We start from the raw sequence: 24,141 nt of genomic DNA on the forward strand, positions 1-24,141 counted from the left end.
AAGTAATGTAAGACGGCTGTTGAATGTGATGAATCCGTCGAGAGCTCTGATACCGGAGGTGGTGGTGTCCATGGACGTGGAGAAAGCATTTGATCGGGTGGAGTAGCGGTACTTGTTCGAAGTTTTGGAAAGGTTTGTGTTTGGGCCGAGATTTTTGGCATGGGTGCGGTTGCTGTATGTGGCACCAAGAGTGAGGGTGAGGACGAATGCTATGAGCTCACAAAGCTTTGACTTACACAAGGGTTCGAGGCAGGGGTGCCCGCTGTCGCCGCTGCAGAATCAGCAGAATGGCAGGGGATAATGAGGGGACAGAGGGAGCATCGGGTGTCGCTGTATGCCGGTGACCTCCTGCTATATGTTTTGGATCCATTGGAGAGTATGGGAAGGATTATGGGCCTGTTGGGGAGGTTTGGAGGGTTCTTGGGATACAAGCTGAATGTAGGGAAAAGCGAGGGATTCCCGGTGAATGAGCAGGCACAGCGGGCTAATTTAGGGGGGAATGCCATTTATGGTAGCGAGGGATAGGTTTAGGTAGTTGGGGATTCAGGTAGCGAGGGAATGGACCGGACTCCATAAGTGGAACTTAACGAAGCTGGTGGAGGAGTCCAGGGAGGATCTTCATAGGTGGCATACACTGCACTTAACGTTGGCGGGAAGCATCCAAGTGGTGAAAATGAATATTCTGAAAAGGTTCTTGTTTATCTTCCAGGCTCTCCCGATCTTTATACCAAAGGCCTTTTTTCGGAAAGTGGACAATCATCTCTGACTTTGTATGGGTGGGGAAGGTACCGAGGGTGGGGAGGTCCCTGCTACAGAGGCAGAGTCAGCAGGGGGCTTGGCATTGCCAAACGTGCTTCATTATTATTGGGCAGCGAATATGGACAAGGTGCGGCAGTGGTGGGAAGGAGAAGGGGGAGAATGGGTTAGGCTGGAGGAGGAATCTTGTAAGGGGTCTAGTTTGAGGGATATGGTGACGGCAGCATTGCCAATGGCTCCGAGTAGGTATTCAGGGAGCCCAGTGGTGCAGTCCACGGTGAAGCTATGGAATCAGCTGAGGAGGCATTTTAGGGTGGCAGGGATGTCGGTGCTAACGCCACTGTGCAAGAATCATGGGTTTGAGCCGGGGGGGGGGGGATGGATAGTGTATACAGGAGGTGGAGGGAAGTGGGGCTGGTCAAGGTGAGGGATTTGTATTTGGAGGAAGGGTTCGCCAGTCTGTAGGAGCTAAGGGAGAGGGTAGAGCTGCCGAGGGGTAGTGAGTTCAGGTATCTACAGGTTAGGGACTTTGCACGAAAGGTCTGGAAGGGGTTCCCTAGATTGCCAGGATACACCCTGCTGGAGCAACTGTTGCTTCCGGATGTGGAAGCTGATGGAAGAATTGGGGATATATATAAGTGGCTGGGGGAGCAGGGAGGCGAGCGGGTGGTGAAGATCAAGGAGGAATGGGAAGTGGAGTTGGGAATGGAGATCAATTGGGGAGTATGGAGTGAGGCACTGCGAAGGGTAAACTCCTCTTGTGCAAGGATGAGCCTGATACAGTTTAAGGTGGGGCACAGGGTGCACATGACTCAGGTGAGAATGAGTGGGTTCTTTCAGGGGGTAGTAGATGAGTGTGAGAGTTGTGGGCGGGGGCCAATGAATCATGCGCACATGTTTCAGGGTTGTGAAAAATTGGGAAAATTCTGGGCGAGTGTGTTCGCGGTGTAGCCAGGATAGTGGAGGAGGCAGTGCACCTGGACCTTTTGGTGGCAATATTTGGGGTTTCAGAGAAGCCGGAGCTCATGGAGAGGAGGAAGGCCGATGTCTTGGCCTTCGCTTCTCTGATTGCACGGCAACAAATTTTGCTGGAGTGACAGTCGGCATTGCCACCGGGGATAGCAGCATGGTTGGGTGACCTGTATGACCTCCTGCGGTTAGAGAAGATAAAGTATGAGTTAAGGGGCTCAGCGGGGGAGTTTGAGAAAAGGTGGGGGATGTTTGTGACCGAGTTTGAGGAGCTGTTCGTCGCAGGGGGGTGTGGGGGTAGGTGATTGGGGGGGGGGGGGGGGGGGGGGGGGGGGAAGGAGAAAAATCTGTACAGACTGTACAGTTGATTGTTGGGAAGAATGTTTCCTGGGGTGTTTATTTGCTGTAACCTGCTTTGATATAAGTTTGAATAAAATGCATTTAAAAGAAAAGCTATGCCCATTCAAACAAAGCCATATTATTCTAAAATCTTCTTTACCTTTCAGTTAGCTATATTAAGGGCATATTTCACAATTTATTCATCCTCAACCAAGCTGTTGAAGTGTTTTTTTGTTCTGTTATATTGAGTACTTGAATTGTGTTACTTGTGCTTCAGTTTTTAATTAAAAGGTCAGTGGTGACAGTTACAAACTATTTGAAGTGCAGAATGGAATAGCGATGAAGGAAGTCTGATTGCAGATAATAACATCGTTCAGAAGAAATGTATATGCATCACAGCTAAGTACTATGGTGCTGTTATTAAAATTTGCCTGTCCAAAATACTTCATAAAGAAATATTGTCTGAGGTTTGTAAATGTTGGGTGAAGGGAGGAAAACTCTAGAATGGGTGTCCCTGCATGACTGGATAGGAAAGTGAGTGTCTGTCTCAGCATGACTAAACAGGTGAGTATGTGACCAGGCAGGTGAAAGAGTTATTGCAGATCACTCACTGAACTGCTGGTTTAATGATTACTCACTCTCGCACTTCAACCAGACTCGGTCACACCTTCAGAAATTGTTGCAATCAATTTAATATAATTCTATACTCTGGAAACTGCAGTTGGTGCAAAATATTCAGGGTTTACCGCTAGGCAGTTGAACGAATTTGGGAAAATGTCCACCTGCCTGTTAGCTACTGTTAGTTATGTTTTGAGAAGCACGTGTGAATCATTGAACCCCTGTGCCATGGTATACAGGTCAATGGAGCCATTTGCAAAGGAGAGCACATGTAAGGTCAGAGATAAATCTGTTGCTGGTAAGTGACTGCTTCTTCAATAAAATCCCTATATGTGTTGGTGTTAGTACATATAATATAGGGGGAGTGGGTTGTCTTCAAAGAATTTACAGTGCAGAAGGGGGCCATTCGGCCCATCGAGTCTGCTCCAGCCCTCGGAAAGAACCCCCTACTTAAGCCCACACCTCCAGCCTATCCCTGTTACGAAGCAACCTTATCAAAACTTTTCGACACTAAGGGCAATTTAGCATGGCCAATCCACCTAACCTGGACATCTTTGGACTGCGGGAGGAAATTGGAGCACCCGGAGAAAACCCTTGCAGACACGTGGAGAACATGCAGACTCCACACAGACAGTGACCCAAGCCGGGAATCAAATCTGCGTCCCTGGAGCTGTGAAGCAACAGCGCTAACCACTGTGCTACCGTGCTGCCCATAGATATTTTGTGAACAACTTTCCCCAAAATCTCAATGCTCTCAACATGACTGCAAAAGCTGACAGTCAGTGTTGACTGCACAATCCAATTGTTTTTGATCCAGACCTTGACCGAATGAATGTTGTTCAGCAGAATAATATTCTATGCCAAGTACTTACCCCAAGTATCACAAAGTGTTCTATCTCTATCTGTAACTCTTTTGTGTTGCCCTTTCCATAGTATTCATATCAGCATATCCAGTGTGGTTCTATCTGAGAAATGGCAAACCACTGAATGTTAACTATTGTGATCATGTGACAAAATGGCTCAAATGCAAGTAGCAACTTAGAACGGAAATGGTTTTGGACAGAAATCTGAGGAGCAGCTCTAACATTGGGTCAGAATATATCTGGACACCTATGCTAGATGTAGGAAGATTACCTGCTTCCATATAGAGTTGAATAAATTGCATAATCTTCATAGTTTCCTATCTAAAGTCACGTGATGAAGAATCAGCAATGCAACAGCTCTTAAAAAGCTTCCATATTTTTGGATCCATGGCAACCTCAAAGTCACATGCAAATGGAAGGTTTATAGTTCACCCTTCTTGCTCATCTCTATTATTAGATTTGTACACTGTTTTTCAACAACACCAGCTTTTTTAGCAGGGATTTTAAACAATTGACAAGTTGGTGAGTCGGTACAACTAAGACAATTTGCCCTTTTTCAACCCCTCAGAAATTCTTATCACCAGATGGCATGGATACATGTTTCACAGTTTGATGAGTAACATCAGATTCTAAGGGGATATAATGGGGAAACTACAAATCTACTGGCTTTCCAAAAATAATTGGCATATCATGCTCTATGTTAATTTTCATTTGTTCCTTTTTCATAGAAGGTTTCCTTGCAGCTTATCTCACTAGAGCCTGAATCAGTATTTATAAATGATTCACTCCATCTTCTTCTACATGGATTATGACTCTCTTCTCTGATATCAATGTGTTGTCATCAACAAACTTAAAGCAAGTAGTGCTTTTATATTCCTTAATTTTGCTTCAATCGTACTTACTGAATCAAGGTATCATATTAATCAATCTGTTCGACATACTATAAATTGTTGCTTTGTCAGTAAGGCATGGACAACTCACATCACATCACATAAAGCAACTAGGAACATTTTATCTTTGCTGCCCAAGATCTTTCTGCAACGTCAAGTGGCAGGACAATATCCCTAACAGCTATGTTCTTGCTGGTTGAATTCAAAACTAATACCCAAGCTATTTGTTTCCTCTAAAAACACTTTTCCCAACACCAAATGCCCCAGCTGTCCCCTATTTATATATGCTCAAAATATTTAATTAAACAATGCCCTTCACCTGTGTATCTGATTATAATTAACACTTGTAAGGTGCAGCAGTTTCGCTGGGTTAGTCATGTGGTGCCCTAAAATACAAAATGAAGGATTCACACATACTAAAGCTGGTGTCCGCCAGCTAGCTGAGTATTGTAGGACATCCCATACTCAGGTTTCTATCTCGCAGCCTGCAAGTAAAACCCAGAATATGGGGGGGAAAAAACACTAAATAGAGAAATCTCTGTCAATAAGCTATTTCAACATTTGAAGAGAATAGATTTGGGTCCCTTCGGGACAAACTATATTTAATCACCAATGACTTTGTATTAATATATGAAACCAGATCTACAAATCAAGACTTTTAACATCACATATGTGCCCACACCAACCTAGATGATGAGTAACTGGCCTCCTTGCTGAACACTCATCCATCAAAACAATGGCAGATAGTGCCAGCACAATCCAGAAGTGCTTCAGATTAATCATTAACTTCATTTGCTTCCTCTTCCCCAGAATTATTTTTGTCTGGTGTCATTTCAAGGACTCTGCCTTTCTGTTCTGTGCAGTTCACTATATAATGATTCCTTCAGTAACATCGGAACTATCTATTAACCTTCTCCTTGGGACTTCTATGGCATATTATTACTTCTGGTGGGTCTCTCTGGCTAGGCCAGCATTTATCCCTTCAGGCATGTGAGAGTCAACCACATTGCTGTGGGTCTGGAGTCACGTGTAGATCAGACCAGATAAGGACAGCAGATTTCCTTCCCTAAAGGACATTTGTGAACCACACGGGTTTTTAGCACAATCATTCGACTTTTAATTCCAGCTGATTCTAATTCTGTGTTCTGCTATAATAATCTGATAAATGTGCTGTCATTTGATACCTGCATTCAGTACCTGCGCTATTTAAAAATCTGGCAATCATTTAGTCCTTTATTTTTTGTGTCACAGCAAAATGTCTCATTTGTTGCACAAAGGTTGAAGAAAATGATTTTTTCCAGGATTCGTTCAAGGCAGCAGATAGCTGATTCAACAGGACACCGCTTAAAACCAATAACCTATTCATACGTTCATGTGAGATACCTTAGCACAATCCATCAAAGTAAAAACCAGTACTGATCCATGTATCCCCAAATTCAATTTAATCAATCTTTCATACAATGTGTTAAAATCCATGGTATAGTTCTCTATGGAATAACAATCTGTTTCTAAAATCTATCAAAGTCTGACCATGCCTCAGCTGCATTGAACAGATCGGCTTCTTTGCAAATCTCATGCAAGAACTCTAATAGAAGATTAGGGGCTGGTTTAGCTCACTGAGCTAAATCACTGGCTTTTAAAGCAGGCCAAGCAGGCCAGCAGCACAGTTCGATTCCCATACCAGCATGTGGCAACTAGGAGTTTTTCACAGTAACTTCATTGAAGCCTAGCGTGACAATAAGCGATTTTCAGAACCTCATCGTCATCCAACTGATGGGCAACCAGCTTGAAAATTTGATTTTACTTCTTGTGGAAAAGTACAGCACCAAGGTCAGGTCCTTGTTACCTCTTTGGTAGGAATGTAATCCATGTTTGCATATCCACTGCATTCTTCCACTGGTCCTATGATTCCGGAGCATAATTCTAACCTGACAATTCACACTTGCCTTCAGTCATTTTCCACAATGCCTCGTGGAATCATAGTTTTCAGTCTGAATGTTCTTTTCTGAACTCCAACCGTTACCTTTTAGTCAATCATTCTCTGCTACCAACTTCTATTCCAGAAAGCCAGTTAGTGATAGACAGAACTGTCACCCATCTTTGCATACTTTAATATTCATTACAAAATTCATACTTTAAAATTCACTACAAAATTACAAGCAAATCTGAGTTATCATTATATACACTTATATTTATTAACATTATTGATATCATACGGGCCAATGCCCACTTCAAGATCCCAAGTAAAATTTTAGTGAATTCACGTCAGTAGCAACAAGGTGATACATGCCAAGCACCTATTTTATTCACACCACTGCCTCGTTTCTGTCCAGTGGAAGATATGAGAATTGGTTCCATTGACACTTCCACACCTGAATTCAACAACTACTTGGAGTCAAACCTCCCCAGGTAAATCACAGAAGCATAATCAAAAATATCTATTCCCAAGTTCACATCGTATCAAAGCTAGCACATTAAAAAGAGGTCAGCTCTCAACCACAATCAATGTTCATTAATCCTACCCCTCGCAATTGCCAAAATAAAACAAGTTTATCAAATTAAGTGCTAGTCACTCTGAGTGTATGTTGCAACTCTCAAGGTTTAGAGCAGTGCTTCTTTAGTAACTCACGGGGAATCCACAGCAAGTAAATTTATGTAATTAACAAGTATTTAGATGAGCCCTGGTTGAACCTCATCGGATACTCTCTCTCTCTCTCTCTGTCTCGGTTGGTTCCACACCGGCTGATCTTTTATACAAGTCCAGATAAGCTACCCTGCCCCAGGTGGGGGAGCTTGTACTCGTCGAGGAACATGGGAAGACAGTCATCCCCATACCATATGTCCTGTGCTGGTTATTACAGCTTCCCAAATATTTTCCTACTGTAACCCCATTTTAATGGCCTAGGCGACCCCAGAGTGAAAATGGGGAGTGTGTGGCCTTCAGCTGAGCAGTCGGGAGGTGTGAAGTTGGGTGTGGTGGGAAGTGTTTTTTAAAAATCTATTTTGTTTTATTTTGCAGCACAATCAGGCTCAAAGATTAGGACACACCCACCTTCAGAAAACAGTGTGAGGATTTAAATGGGCCTTGCAGCTGTTCGGATTCAGTCCAAGCTGTGCAGCAGTTATTACTACCTCGGAGCTTGTGACCCTAAAATCTCATCTCGCGACTGTGGTGAATTTATTATGCCAATAATCCACCATTGTATTTGTATCTGTGCTGTTGCCCTTGTATTTGTATCTGTGCCATGCTGTTGCCCTTGTGGGCTTCTCCTGTGGGCCATTGTATGGCATTATCCATAGGGGAACATGTTGGGGCATGCATGGGCTCCACCCATGGCTCCTCCCCTTGAAGGGAGGTATAAAGAGCAGTCAACCTGTAGGCGGTTTTCAGTATTGGATTAGTCGCAGGCAGGCACTGTTCTAAGTTGATTAAAGCCACGGTTTACTTCTACTCTTGTCTCGAGTGAATTGATGGTCGCATCAGCGACTCCACTAGGGGTCACAATGCGCTCTAGAGGGTATCTTTCTTGCCTTATATGAATTGTAGTTTGAAGCAGGTGTCATGAAATCATAGACTCCCTGCAATACAGAAGGAGGCCATTCAGCCCACTATGTTTACACTAATCCTCTGAAAGAGCATTCCACCTAGGTCCACTCTCCCGGCCTATTCCTGTAACCACATAATCCGACCTAACATTTGGACACTATGGGCTAATTTTATCATAGCCAATCCCCCCTTTAACCTGCAGATCTATGGACTGTGGGAGGAAACTGGAGCACCCGGAGGGAACCCACGCAGACAGGGGGCGAATATGAAAACTCCACACAGACAGTCACCCAATGTTGCAATTAAATCTGGGTCCCTGGCGCTGTGATGCAGCAGTGTTGACTCAGTTTTGAAGATTCCAGTCATGCCATTGAGTGGTCTGGTTGTCTGTCTACTTTTATGGAAATTGACCCCATTGCCCTATATCTGCTCACACTGAAGCAAGAATTGTGCATCTAATGAATTCCCTTGTGAAGCATATATATATTCCTTTAACCTCATTGAAGGCAGATGGAGTTAACACTTGCTAAGGCGTCTTTTGATTTGAACCAGAAGCTGCTTACCAGTAATTACCACAGCAGATGAACCATTGAGCATGATGGAAGTCACTTGGTGCAATCAGTTCTCCTGTTTGCAAATCAAAGAATGAAGAATCATACAGCACAGAAACAAGCCCTTCAGCCCTCCAAGCCTGTACCGATCACGTGTCTTATCTAGACCAACTGCCTGTATCCTTCTATACCCTGTCTGTTCATGTGTCTATCCAGATAAGGTCGCTAACGTATCTGCCTAAACAATCTCAACTTGGCAGTGTATTCCACGCCACCACCACCCTCTGTGTAAAACACTTCCCCCGCACATCTCCACTGAACCTTTCCCCCTCACCTTGAACTTGTGCCCCCTTGTAATTGTCATTTCCACCCTGGGAAAAAGCCTCCAACTGTTCACCATATCTACACCCCTAATAATTTTATAAACTTCTATCAGGTCGCCCCTCAGTCTCCGTCTCTCTAGGGAGAACAATTCCTGTTTATTCAATCTCTCCTCATAGCTAATACCCTCCATACCAGGCAACATTCTGGTAATCCTTTTCTGTACTCTCTCCAAAGCCTCCACGTCCTTCTGATAGTGCGGTGACCAGAATTGGGCACCGTATTCCAAATGTGGCCTAACCAACGTTCTATATAATTGTAACATAATTTCCGAGCTTTTATACTCGATACCTCATCCTATGAAGGCAAGCATGCTTTCTTTTCTTTCTTTCCCACCATTTCCACCAGTGCTGCCACTATTAAGGATCTGTGGACCTGCACATCCAGATATCTCGGTGTCTCTATGCTCCTGATATTCTGCTATTTATTTTATAGCTCCCATCTGAATTGGATCTACCAAAATGCATCACTTCACATTTGTCCGGGTTAAATTCCATCTGCCATTTCTCTGCCCAATTTTGCAGCCTATCTATATCCTGGTGTTGCCTTTGACAAACTTCATCACTATCCGCAAATCCTGCAATCTTAGTATCATCCGCAAACTTGCTAATCAGATCCACTACGTTTTCTTCCAAGTCATTTATATATATTACAAAGAGCAGAGGTCCCAGAACTGATCCCTGCGGAACAACACTAGTTACGGACCTCCATTCGGAAAAACATCCCTCCACTTTGTGGGCAGCAGGGTAGCATGGTGGTTAGCATAAATGCTTCACAGCTCCAGGGTCCCAGGTTCGATTCCCGGCTGGGTCACTGTCTGTGTGGAGTCTGCACATCCTCCCTCTGTGTGCGTGGGTTTCCTCCGGGTGCTCCGGTTTCCTCCCACAGTCCAAAGATGTGCGGGTTAGGTGGATTGGCCATGCTAAATTGCCCGTAGTGTCCTAATAAAAAAAGTAAGGTTAAGGGGGGGGGTTGTTGGGTTACGGGTATAGGGTGGATACGTGGGTTTGAGTAGGGTGATCATGGTTCGGCACAACATTGAGGGCCGAAGGGCCTGTTCTGTGCTGTACTGTTCTATGTTCTATGTTCTATGCTATCCTCTGTCTTCTATGGCCAAGCCAGTTCTGGATCTATCCAGCTAGTTCACACCATACCCCATGTGATCTAATCTTTTGCATCAGCCTGCCATGAGGGACCTTATCAAATGCTTCACTAAAGTCCATACAGACAACATCCACAGCCTTTCCCTCATCAATCATTTTTGTCACCTCCTCAAAAGATTCAATCAAATTAGTGAGACATGACTTCCCTCATACAAAACCATGTTGTCTGTTGCTAATAAGACCATTGACATCCAAATGTGTATAGATCCTATCTCTGAGAATCTTTTTCAACAATTTGCCTATCACTGGCGTCAAGCTCACTAGCCTATAATTACCCGGATTATCCTTGCAACCCTTCTGAAATAATGATACAACTTTGGCTATCCTCCAATCCTCTGGGATCTCACGTGTGTCCAATGAGGACCCAAGGATTTCTGTCAGAGGCCCAGCGATTTCATCTCTTGCCTTCCTCAGTAATCTGGGATAGATGCCACCTGGTCCTGGGAATTTGTCTACTTTAATGTTTTTAACACCCCTAACACTTCCTCCCTCGTAATAACGACCTGTTCTAAACAGTCTCCGTTACAGCAACCACATCCAAGTTCCACGTGTGAATCAAAGCTTTCAGTTCATCTGTCTTACCTGTTATACTCCATGCATTGAAGCAGATACACTACAGATCTCCAGTCCCCACTAAATTTGACCTCCCCCAGCCTACCCTTCCTCTTATCGAGCCTGACCTGGTACCATGCTAATCCCCAGTCTCTATAGTTGCTGGCTTACTGTTCTGATTCCCACCCCAACCCCCCTGCCAAATTAGTTTAATCATTCCACAATCATTCTAAAATAATGAACACTTTGGACATTTAACTAATATAGAAACACAAACTATTACTGAGCAGGTTTAACACATTACCCTGCACCCATTTGAGTTGATTCTTTAAAAACTTGCATTCAAAGATTGGCAAAGATCAAACAAATTAGACAACTTTAAAGGTGTTAAGTGTTGCCAGGCTGACCAGAAATTGCAAACAAATGGACTATTGGTTGTGCAAAACAACCATTCATCCTACGTTCAAATGATCTTTTGTCTGCCATACAGATGGGCAGTCACCTCAGCATGGGGCTGTCTAGGGAAACTATTCCCTCTCAGATAAACTACTGCCAAAAACACATATTAGAACAGTTCACCTGGGTTTTAAGCCTGAAGAAAATTGGTCACGGAATTCCGAGCTGTGAAACTGCCCCAAGGAATTATATAAATACAAGTTCTTACTTTCTTGAAGGTATGATCATAAATTCAAGTTATTGTTGCAGCAGTATGAAGGACAATTGTAAACCAATAAACTGGTCCCAAGCTGGGCTCAATAAGTGAAAAATACTTTTACATATTGCTCTGAATCATTACGATTCTGGTACAGTTCAAGGCAGCAATTCACTTTAAAACTAATTAATCCCAAGATAACGAGTCATATTCTCCTCTGTGTACAGGCTGTATCCATTTGAACCCTAATATGAAGTCTCTCAGTATGTCTGATTGACTTTGGGAGAAATAAAGAGGGTGTGTTTTCCGACATGCCCCCCCCCACCCCCACTCCCGGCAGCGGAATTCTCTGTTCCCGCAGCTGGCCAATGAGGTTTCCCACTGTGGTCACCCCATGCTGTCGGGAAATCTGCTTGCATGGGTGCGCTGCCGGCGAAGCGGAGGATTCCACCGACAGAGAATCCCGCAGTGAGAATATTGGGCTAGATTCTCCATTTTGCGACACCAGCAGGGCGATTCATGATCAGGAGGAGAATCCAATGTTAGGTGGAGAACCCAGCATTGGTCAAAAAATGGGATAGGCACCTTCCGATTCTCCGGTCCCCAACTGCCAGTGGGATCGATGTTCGCATCCCATGCCAGTGAAAGGATACAAAAGTGGCATTAAGACCCTTTTGCATCCTATTAATTGGGCTGGGCACCATATTACCTTGGCCCTGGTGATTCTCCGGTCCTCGAGGCTGGGAATCACATAGGTCCTGACAAGCCTGACCCTGATGCAGTGGAACTCGCGGTGGGCCAAGGGAATACCTCTTTAAGGGATTTGCCCCGAAAGTCCATCGAAGGGTCACCGGCCCTCCCCCCCACAATGGAAGACCTGCCCACTCCATCCCACCAGACTCCCCCACCGCACTCCACCAGAGATGCTCCCATTACCGAGACCCCACAGAGAGACCTCAATATGAAAGAGAGTAAAGTGCTTTATTTTGAGAAAAAGAGACACTGAAGATAAAAGCAAATTACTACAGATGCTGGAATCTGAAACAAAAACAGAAAATGCTGGACAAACTCAGCAGTCTGACAGCATCTGTGGAGACAGAAGGCAGCTAATGTTTGGAGCCTGGATGACTCTTTGACAAAACACTTAACTGGTTTGATTCCCAGCTCGGTACTTTAAAGCCACTCGGGCGTGGAGGGAGATAAATGAAACAATGCAGACAGCTGGGTGTGTGTGCAAGCTATCATCACAGCCTATTGAAAGTAATTTCACAGAGATATGAATGAATGGCTTGCAAATCAAAGATCTGAGGGGATTTAAATCTGCTGGCTGTTTTTCTCTTTCCAGGAATTGACAGGTGCTGCTTCGCCTGTCTGAACCAGCAGGTGTATTACTCAGCTGAGTTTTTGAGCAGTGATTTTTTTCCGCTGCCTCTGCCTGGACTACTCTTTAGCTTCTTAGGGGCTTACAAGCAAGTGTCTCTCATATGGGGGGTGGGGGGCTTCTACGCAGGGATCTCTCTTATCATAGAATCCCAATAGTGCAGAAGGAGGCCATTCAGTCCATAGAGTCTGCACCTTGGAGAGAGCACCCCACTTAAGCTCACGCGTCCACCCTATCCCCATAACCCAGTACCCCACCTAAGGCAACTGAAGGCATCATTGCAAATGGTGGGGGAATTACAATTGTGGATGTGCAAGATGCCAAGATTGGAGGAGTGCAGATATATTGGAGGGCTCTACCTGAGCAGATTAGTGATAGGGTCTGATGAGACCATGGGGAATTTGAAAACAAGGGTGGGAATTTTAAATTTGAGTTATTGCTTAATTGTGAGCCAAATTAGGTAGGTGAGATAAGGGATGATGCCTTCGTGCAAGGTCCCATATGGACGGCAGAGATTTGGATAAGCTTTTGGTTATGCAGGGTGATCAAAGGCCTGACAGGACTATTTTGAGTAATCAAATCTAGAGGTAACAATGGCATGATTAGGGCACCAGGTTTGTGAAGGAGCTGGTGGATAGGGAATTGTGGTGGATACCAAACTCAATGGCTTCAATCATTTTAACATTTATTTGGCAGAAAGTTCTGCTTATCCAGTCCAGAGAGATTGAGAGAAGTGAAGGTGATATCGAGTTGGGAGTCATCATTGCACATATGGAGTCTTGCACATTTGGAAGGTGACAGCGTATTTAAAGACTTCGGAGATGATAGGATGGTCACAGATAGTGCAGTAGGTTGCAAAAACAGAGCAGTCTAGTGTTCATTTGAGGAGAAGGGTTGATGATGATAGGTGTGAAAGGGAAGGGCGTAGTACCTTAGGATATTAATAATATCAGAAAACTTGGGCAGCACAGTGGCACAAAGGGTAACATTGTGCAGTTATCTGCAAACATCCTCACTGACTAAAAAAAAAATTTAGAGTACCCAATTCATTTTTTCCAATTATGGGGCAATTTAGCATGGCCAATCCACCTACCCTGCACATCTTTGGGTTGTGGGGCAAAACCCACACAAACACGGGGAGAATGTGGAAACTCCACACGGAGGGTGACCCAGAGCCAGGATCGAACATGGGACCTCGGCACCGTGAGGCAGAGTGGAGTTTCCACATTCTCCCTGTATTTATGTGGGTTTTGCCCCCACAACCCAAAGATGTGCAGGGTAGGAGGATTGACCATGCTAAATTTCACCTTAATTGAAAAAAATGAATTGGGTACTCTAAATTTTTTTTTTAATAAGCGGGGATGTTTGCAGATGACTGCACAATGTTAAGCTCCGGTTTCCTCCCGCAGTCCAAAGATGTGCAGGTTAGGTGGATTGGCCATGCTAAATTGCCCTTAGGTTAGGTGGGGTTACTAGTTTACAGGGAAAAGGTGGAGGTGTGGGCTTAAGTGGGATGGTCTTTCCAGGAGCTAGTGCAGACTCGATGAGCTGAATGGCCTCCTTCTGCACTGTAAATTCTATGATTCCAAGACATTATTTGATCATTTATTTAAATGCCATTTGTGGGGCTCTGCTGTAAGAAATACAGCTACCATATATATGCGCAGAATAATATTGAATACATTTCAAAAGTAATACATTGGCTATGAAGCACTTTGGGACATCCTGAGGTCATGACACATACATACTTAATTATATGCGAAGGATTTATTTAGATTTTACTTAGGGCCTGCATTCTACATCAACAAGAGCTGTCCATGCACAAATCAAGTGCCAGTGCATTCCATGTCACTGGTGCGTTACAAACCTCACGGAAGATTAATGATCCCAACTGCAGGAGAAATCATATGCAGTTGGTTACTAAGGGGAATTTATAGTCGCTACCAATTATGTTGAGAGTTAATTATTCCTAAGCACGGTTTAGATTTTCTTGATAAACGTCTAAAAATTTATTTTTGATGATGGAAATCAGGTTATTGAAAAATGTGCATAAAATGAATTGAATGTTCTGCCCCTCTGGCATGTGTGGGAAGGAAACCTAAGTAATTCTCAATTGTTTTGTTGTTGCAGTGGGGAGGGCTTACTGCAACTGCTCCTTTACTCTGCACAGAGCACACCAACAACGCAATAAATACTGGAGGGCCCATTAACTGTTTGTCTCACCGTGTAATGTAGCTGTGGTTTAATAATTTCACTAAAGGGCCTCCAAACAACTTCCTCATTTTTTTGCAATTTTCCCTTAAATTTAAATCATCTGCTTCTTCCTTATAATGGCTGGATGCAGTCTATAGTCAACATGTGGAAAATGTTGCCCAATTAAATTTTCAAGTTGCTGTATGTGACAAAATTCTACTTCCCTGCTTATTCAATCATACAGATGGCTTCTTCCAGTGGTGCCAGACCTGGGGCAGTTAAATGGAGCAGGGTACATACTCGCCCTTTCAGCCCTTGTCTGTCTGACTGCAGTTTTAGCTACACACATTGCTAGGAATAAGGAAATGTTCTTCTGGTCTGGAAAAAAGCAACCTTGGGCCTCCCCGACACAAGTCCCTGTCCCTCCCTCACCTAAGATCGTCACCCTGAAAGACTTAGCTTATAACTCGGCCTTTGAGCTAAGAAGAGCCAGGAGGGGACATGAGAAGTCTTTGGCAGATAGGATCAAGGATAACCCTAAAGCTTTCTATAGATATGTCAGGAATAAAGAATGACTAGGGTAAGAGTAGGGCCAGTCAAGGACAGTAGTGGGAAGTTGTGCGTGGAGTCCGAGGAGATAGGAGAGGTGCTAAATGAGTATTTTTTGGGGGTATTCACGCAGGAAAAAGACAATATTGTCGAGGAGAATACTGAGATACAGTCTACTAGACTAGAAGGGCTTGAGGTTCATAAGGAGGAGGTGTTAGCAATTCTGGAAAGAGTGAAAATAGGTAAGTCCCCTGGGCTGGATGGGATTTATCCTAGGATTCTCTGGGAAGCTAGGGAGGAGATTGCTGAGCCTTTGGCTTTGGTCTTTAAGTCATCTTTGTCTACAGGAATAATGCCAGAAGACTGGAGGATAACAAATGTTGTCCCGTTGTTTAAGAAGGGGAGTAGAGACAATCCGGTAACTATAGACCAGTGAGCCTTACTTCTGTTGTGGGCAAAGTCTTGGAAAGGTTTATAAGATAGGATGTATAATCATCTGGAATGGAATAATTTGATTAGAGATAGTCAACACGGTTTTGTGAAGGGTAGGTCGTGCCTCACAAACCTTATCGAGTTCTTTGAGAAAGTGACCAAACAGGTGGATGAGGGTAAAGCAGTTGATGTGGTGTATATGGATTTCAGTAAAGCGTTTGATAAGGTTCCCCACGGTAGGCTATTGCAGAAAATACGGAGGCATGGGATTCAGGGTAATTTAGCAGTTTGGATCAGAAATTGGCTAGCTGGAAGAAGACAAAGGGTGGTGGTTGATGGGAAATGTTCAGATTGGAGTCCAGTTACTAGTGGTGTACCACAAGGATCTGTTTTGGGGCCACTGCTGTTTGTCATTTTTATAAATGACCTGGAGGAGGGCGTAGAAGGATGGGTGAGTAAATTTGCAGATGACACGAAAGTCGGTGAAGTTGGGGACACGGTGGAAAGATGTTACAAGTTACAGAGGGACATAGATAAGCTGCAGAGCTGGGCTGGGAGGTGGCAAATGGAGTTTAATTCAGAAAAGGTGATTCATTTTGGAATAAATAACAGGAAGACAGAGTACTGGGCTAATGGTAAGATTCTTGGTAGTGTGGATGAGCAGAGAGATCTCGGTGTCCATGTACATAGATCCCTGAAAGTTGCCACCCAGGTTGAGAGGGTTGTCAAGTAGGCGTACGGTGTGTTAGCTTTTATTGATAGAGGAATTGAATTTCGGAGCCACGAGGTCATGTTGCAGCTGTACAAAACTCTGGTGTGGCCGCATTTGGAGTATTGCGTGCAATTCTGGTTGCCGCATTATAGGAAGGATGTGGGAGCATTGGAAAGGGTGCAGAGGAGATTTACCAGAATGTTGCCTGGTATGGAGGGAAGATCTTATGAGGGAAGGCTGAGGGACTTGAGGCTGTTTTCGTTAGAGAGAAGAAGGTTAAGAGGTGACTTAATTGAGGCATACAAGATGAACAGAGGATTAGATAGGGTGGACAGTGAGAGCCTTTTTCCTCGGATGGTGATGTCTAGCACAAGGGGACATAGCTTTAAATTGAGGGGAGATAGATACAGGACAGATGTCAGAGGTAGGTTCTTTACTCAGAGAGTAGTAAGGGCGTGGAATGCCCTGCCTGCAGTAATCGTGGACTCGCCAACACTAAGGGCATTCAAATGGTCATTGGATAGACATATGGATGATAAGGGAATAGTGTAGATGGGCTTTAGAGTGGTTTCACAGGTCGGCGCAACATCGTGAGCTGAAGGGCCTGTACTGCGCTGTAATGTTCTATGTTCTATGTTCTATTTCCACAGTTGCCCAGCAGCATCCTTCTGCTTCCTCATTTCAATGGCCGGGCAGCCACTCACCTCATAAATCCTGGTCCCTTTTGGCCAGGAAGTTAACAAGTGACATATCATGAAGCCCAGCCTTTAACTTCATATGAACCTGGCTGCTGTCCCTCATTGACTGACACATAGTTTCATTTTGCCATCCAGGAGTTAAATCCAGCCCGACATCTTGGGAGGCACTGTGGCACAGTGGTTAGCTCCAGAGTTCCGGGTTCAATTCCAGCCTTGGGTGACTGTCTGTGGAGTTTGCACGTTCTCCCCGTGTCTGTGTGGGTTTCCTCCCACAGTCCAAAGATGTGGAGGTTAGGTGGATTGGCCACGCTAAATTGTCCCTTAGTGTCCAAAAAGGATAGGTGGGGTTACTGGGTTACGGAGATAGGGTGGAGGCATGGGGCCTAAGTAGAGTGCTCTTTCCAAGGACAGATGCAGACTCCATGGACCGAATGGCCTTCTTCTGTACTGTAAATTCTATGACATTAATAAAGATTATTGTTATTATTTACAACATGCTAAGTGTTTCTCCTCACTGAATGGAGCTGCTTTACATTTCTTCTTTGAACATAGTGGGAAACTGAAAACCTCCTATGCTATCTTCTTGGATAACTGTCTATAAAGTGAGCCCACCTGTGACTGGTTTCCTTTGTAATTCACAGGCATCGGCAACCTTCCTAATCGGGAATTCTGACCTTCAGGCACTTGCGTAACAATAATAATAATACCTCTGGGTGAAAACGAAACGTTAGTGGGAATGATCCTTTCACATTGTCAATTATCAAAGTCTGAATTTTATACCAAAGTCTGAATTTTATACCAGTCAATTTGTCTCAGTGCAACTTAATGTAACCCACATCCTCCTTTTATCTGTTTCCTCCTCCAAAAAGGAAAATAGAGAGGATCCATTATAAACATTCTAATTTGTGCAATCAAAATTTGTGCAAACAGCAAATACAACTACCAAAACTGTGACAAGAAATAAATAGCCTCGTGTTCAAACATTCACCAATAGAAAATCCAAAGATAAATTACACTTAAAAAGAGCTATATTTCAGAAATGCTTTACTTTAAACATTAACAACAATCTCAGAAGATGTCTGGCAGATGTCCATTTTGGGTTTTTTTAGAGCACTGCACATTTCTCATGAGGCAATTAAGAAATTGTGCAAAATTTTATTAAAATATGATTTGAAATTAAAAATACTTGCATTTATATCGCACTTTTCATGACAACGGAAGTCTCAAAGACCATTATTGCCAATTAAATATACCTTGAAGTGTATGCATTCTTGTAATATAGGATATTAATCTAAAGAATGAAGTTTGAATATTAACTTACAGACTTGCTTCATCAAGGAGAATTCGAGTGAGCAGCTATTCCTATACAGAGGATCATTATGAGAGACTCTGCAAGTAACACATTATTGTTATCATCTCAATTACCTGCCTTTTCTCCTCCTATCTCCTGGTACCATGTCCTAAGAGAGCATTGACGACCACAGATTTCCATGATCAGGCTTGTCAAACTGCTGTGGTTTTCTGCTGTCTGCAGAATGGCTAACCAGGAAACCCTCCCACTCTTTACTGTCAGGTATATTGGAAAGGTTTACATGCTAATAATTAACCATTTTGGTCAGTTTATACACGCACCTTCCACAGCTATCAAATCTTAAAGTGGGAAGTGTGCCCTGAACATCCAGCTCAGAGGTAGGGAGGTGACTCTGCACCTGAAGATCCCCTGTCTTTTCTTTGTATCTCGTAAACATCTTCCTTCCCCAGTGGAAAACAGGAACTTATTTCCCCAAAACTCTATTGAAACAACATCGCTTGAAATTTCCAAGACTGAAGTCAATGTAGAGTTTTGTTTGGGGGATTTTATTTGCCAAAGAGTATGAAGCAAAGGAGGGTAAAGAGAGTTGAAATACAGATCAGCCAGGATCTAATTGAATGGTACAGCAGTTTTAAGGAGCTGAATGGTTTACTCTTGTTTTTGTGTTCCTAAGGATGTTAAAGAACATGAAAGGGCATGGAATGCAGATAAAATGGTTTATAATCATTGCTGAAACTATCCAATTTCATTTGGCTTTGTTTTGACTTTAGAAAAGGACAAAACGAAAGTGCCCAGGTCTTGAAGGGCACTTATATAATTCCCTTCATAATCTCAGGGCCCCCCAAAACCCCAGACTTGGGCATAACACATTCCACTTTATGACAAAAGCTGACTCATTTATAATTCTAAATAAACAAAATTATGATTAGTTTTTGATATAACAACCAGGGCTAATCTCACCTTCCTCCATCCCCTGTGACTATACTTTGGAGTTACCATAGTTTCACCAATACCAGCAGCACTTTGGTAACTTGATCATGTGTGAGCATAGACATGTCATGTTTGACCCTGGACAGCATCACAGATGACCGCAGTCGTATTGTTACACAATTTTAACGTCAAAGCACTTGCCAGGAGAAATTACCGAATCACAACTAGAAGCAGGAATTCTGACTGCACATTATCCCTTCCCTATTCTGAGAACATTCAGGCCAAATATAGCATCCCAGGTGTTATTCGGTCTAAGTTAGATGGTTTGAAGTATTTTGTGCTCAGGTGTGAATACAACAACCGTCACCCTATCCCGGATCTGAGCAGTCTCCCGGGAGGATGCCTACCGGTGGAGCTGTCCTGCCAGCAAGCCACTAGCCATCTCCCCATACTCATATACCACACCTTGTGCCTTCCACACCAGGCATACTGCTTTTCCTATCGACAAACGGTCAAACTGCGTTTGCAGTTGCTTTCTACTGGCCAAAGGTTCTGGAGTGGGATCCTCCCCATACCTCCCATCCACTTCCTAACTTTTGTCTACCGCTGCTGCTCCTCTTGCCTCCCTATCCACCTGCACCTTAAACGTGATGATCTTGCCCCTTACCACTGGCTTCAACGTATCCAATATCTTCAACAGCGAGACCGCCCCATTTTTATTGAACCCCGCAGGGCAGCACTGTAGCACAGTGGTTAGCACAATCACTTCAGAGCTCCAGGGTCCCGGGTTCGATTCCCGGCTTGAGTCATTGTCTGCATGGAGTCTGCATGTTCTCCCTGTGACCACGTTGTGTTTCTTCGGGGTCCTCGCTAAATTGCCCTTGTGTCCAAAAGGTTCAGTGGGGTTACTGGGTTATAGGGATGGGGTGGAGGTGTGGGCTTGGGTGGGGTGCTCTTTCCAAGGGCTGGTGCAGACTTGATGAGCCGAATGGCCTCCTTCTACACTGTAAATTCTATGATTCTAGGATTCTATAACACTGCAGGTAGTTTTCTGTGTCTGAGGTCTTGAAAGCAATATCAACACTGGAATTCAATGCAAAAACAGCAATCATCATATAACGTTGAATCTTATTGAATGCCAGAGCAGGCTCAAGGAGCTGGGTGGACTACCCCTGCACTGAATCATAGAATGCCTATAGTGCAGAATGAGGCCATTCAGCCCATCAAGTTTGCACTGACCCTATGAAAGAGCACCCTACTTTGGCCCAATCCTCCACCCTATCCCCGTTACCTCAACGAGGGGAAATTTAGCATAGCCAATCCACCTAACCTGCACATCTTTGGGCTGTGGTAGGAAACCGGAGCAGACACAGGGAGAATGTGCAAACTTAACACAGACAGTCACCAAGGTCGGAATTTAACCCGGGTCCCTGGCGCTGTGAGGCAGCAGTGCTAGCCACTGTGCCACCTCTTATTCATATTATTTTCGTCATTATTCTGCTTTGATTGATAAGAATCATTATGACGGGAAAGAGTGAAATTACAGATGAATATGTCACCAAGCAACTTACTGTGAAGTCAAAAGTTTATCACTGGGATGTGCTGCTTGAATGTGATGTTACTACAATCTCTCTCTAAAACATCAGCCAGGTTTTGGAAACCACAAGTAACTTATTCCTTACAAATCCCTGTAAAATGTCCAAGTGGTAACATAGAAGTGCTGATAAGCCAAAAAGCAATTCATATCTATTTTAAAGTGACCGATACATGGTTATTCTCTTTCTCTGGGGCCTGCAGGTAATTCTTCGTTGATTACATTTTTAAAAGCATTGTGAGCAAACAGCCATAGTTGTATATTTTAAACTTATAATTTGAGGGGGGGGGGGGAAGGAAGGGGGGGGGGGGGTGGAAGAAGAGCTCCACAAGTACTATTCCAAGTGCCAGTGAGGTATAGAAACTTGATGACTTTGACAGGCTGGTTTGCAGCATGCCTGAGCTAGCTTGAACTGATGTGTGTTGTGAGTGACAAACGTCTTGCAGCCATTATATAATTGTCAGTTTCTACCAAATCAGCGAAATTATACTGCATATTGGATTTCGGTGCAGCAAAAAAATATTTAGCATAACTGTGGGCACAAGATATGCTTGTGACACATTGGCTCCAGAATCTTTACCAATTGTACTAAGTACCTGTTAAATCGGCGCACAGAACTTTTGATGAATTTCAAACTTCTTCAAGAGACTGCAGAAATTCGTGAACATTCCCTTTATTAATGTTTTAAAGCAATTCTTTGCAAATAACATTAAATTTGGTTGAATCATATTGTACTGAGGCAGAACATTAAAATGACATTAAAATCCAGTGTGTTTTTGTGCAAAAGCATAGACATTCCAGCTGTGTTACTTAATGTACAGAAGATGTGAACACTGGCAACTGTATATTGACTTTCATTCAACATAAGGGGAGGACCATTTCTGAGCAGATGCTTCCTATTATCACCTTGCTCCAAAATCAGCTACGTTGGCAAAGTAAGGATCTCTCTTTTTTTCACCCAAATTAAAGTTAGGTTCCAATTGGATTCACATGTGTGGTGGCGCTCAATGCACCCACTCCAGCGCACGTTCTTTAATATACAGTCAACCAAGTGTGTTACATATTTTGCATTGACACAAAGTGCTTTTGGCTTCACACAAATCCAAAACATATAGTGTAACACTACAATTTTAGCAAGCCAAAAGAAGTTGCAGGACATCTTCGCATCAATTGCAGTTCCATTGCATGAGCAAAGACTCAATCCACTGGAGTGGAATCCAGAATAGTGCTGTAATAACAACATGCCCTAGACCTCATCGCATTGAGCGTGCTGGTATCTAGAGCGGAAAGTTATTGTAACAACTGGAGTTTAGAAACAAAATTACCGACTGAAGGTGAAGTTCATCAACAAGCTCCCAGTGAAAATGTAAAATTGGATTGGATTAGATTTGTTCATTGTCACATGTACCGAGGTACAGTGAAAAGTATGTTTCTGAGTGCAGCTCAAACAGATCATTCAGTACATGAAAAGAAAATACGTAATAGATCAAGACAAGGTACACAATGTAATCACATTCCTAATGAGATTTCTTGACTTAATTATGGAAGCATCCTTCACCTGTATAAAAAATGTAACGTTGAATATTCGCCAAATATGCAGAGACCATCACCCAGAACAATCACATTCAACCCAATAAATAGGCGAGAATCAAAGCGATCAGTTTAATTGCCAAATTAAATCAGTGTTTTAAAAGGTGAGAGAGTTTGAACACTGCTTACCTGATGCAGGTCGCGACTTCTCCAGTGGATTTCAAACATGGGTACTCGCTTGTTATCACTCTGTTTTCCGGACAAGTCTCTCTGCTTGAAGATCAAACGGATTTCTTTCAGTTGTCAATGAAATAAGCCCGAAAACTAAATTTTGTTTTGTCCCCATTGAACTGAACGCGACATGTTATAAACTGAATGCAATTAGTGGCGTTTTTGTCAGGAGCACGCAAGTATAACTTTCTTGAATTTAGAATTGATCGAGCTTCTCACGAGCAAGAATAGAGAGGGAAACTTTAACAACTGCACAAGAATGAAAATGAATAGACAAATGACAAACCTGTACATGTCACCTTGCTCTGAAATGTCAAAATAGGAATACGCGAATCCCCTAGACATCAGCGACAATAGGAAGGCAGCCCTCAATACATGCACAAAGCTTTCGGCAAGCATTTTGCTCCTTGTGCTTAATGACTGATCAGGCACGGTCCCCAGCACTGCCGGCAGCCTTACTGGGAGAGAATCTCTGGACCAACTTTCCGGCTCAGTCACTTAATTTTCGCCAACTGCTGGAAGATGTTTCATCTGTGAGTGATCGGCCGAGAGGTGCAGCTGGCTCTTCTCATTTCGACTTCTTTTTTTGTTGAATTGACTTCACTTGCAGGGTTAAGGACACTCGTGCTGCAATGGTATTTGTCAGCAGTGAAAGGTTTCTGGCTCTGCCGATGGGGCTGTTGTTTAGTTTGGATAAACTTTTTAAAAAAAATATTGCACAGGGTCGGGCGCAAGTGAGCGGTAAGGGGAGGAACTTGGATGCGAGAGCGTGTGTACCAGATGATGTATGTGACTGTTACAGTGCGTGTGTGTGTGTCAGTATTGTAGGTGGATAGAAGTTTGTCAATATCTGCACGTGTGTTAATGCGTGCACGTGTGTTGTTTGTGTGTGCGCATATGAAAGCCCAATTGTCCACATGCACTGTGCGTATCAGCAGATTGCACCTCCCCCAATTACTGTCAAGTTTCCAATGTGTCCCTTTAATTCTCGACAATAGAAACTTCCGTTTCAGAATACGATCTGCCTGTACTTCGTTAGCTTCACTTGACAAATCTGCCCTTTGTAAATGGGAACGAGCATTGTCGTTACAGGCTTTTTAACGTTACTTGTGACTTCCTCCACCTCTCCCCATCTGCAGTGAAACCCGGAACAAAATGAATAATACCAAAATATACCAGTGTAGTTGAACAATATCGACTCTCCCTTTTTCAATTTATTGGCAGAATCATTCTTTTAATCTAATTCACAAACTCAGTCAAATGACATTGGTTTGTGAAACCCAGCAGAAGCACCCCCA

At 43.5% G+C, this 24,141-nt stretch overlaps 1 protein-coding gene across 2 annotated transcripts in view; it reads right to left on the bottom strand.

Annotated features, from left to right (window-relative positions):
• ccbe1 (collagen and calcium binding EGF domains 1) overlaps window positions 1-23,603 on the bottom strand; it is a 379,619-nt gene extending 356,016 nt beyond the window's left edge. The window contains exons 1-2 of one of the 2 annotated variants that reach the window (XM_038790609.1): window positions 23,130-23,603; window positions 22,802-22,882 (exon numbers count right to left, since the gene is read on the bottom strand). In XM_038790609.1, coding sequence (XP_038646537.1) covers window positions 22,802-22,882; window positions 23,130-23,242 — 194 coding nt within the window. In that variant the 5' untranslated portion in view covers window positions 23,243-23,603. Of the gene's footprint in view, window positions 1-22,801; window positions 22,886-23,129 lie in introns of both variants that reach the window. The other variant, XM_038790608.1, reaches the window with a different exon arrangement.
• Between the last annotated feature and the right edge of the window lie 538 nt (window positions 23,604-24,141).

Source organism: Scyliorhinus canicula, chromosome 3 (genome assembly GCF_902713615.1).
Source record: "Scyliorhinus canicula chromosome 3, sScyCan1.1, whole genome shotgun sequence".
Lineage (NCBI taxonomy): Eukaryota > Metazoa > Chordata > Chondrichthyes > Carcharhiniformes > Scyliorhinidae > Scyliorhinus > Scyliorhinus canicula.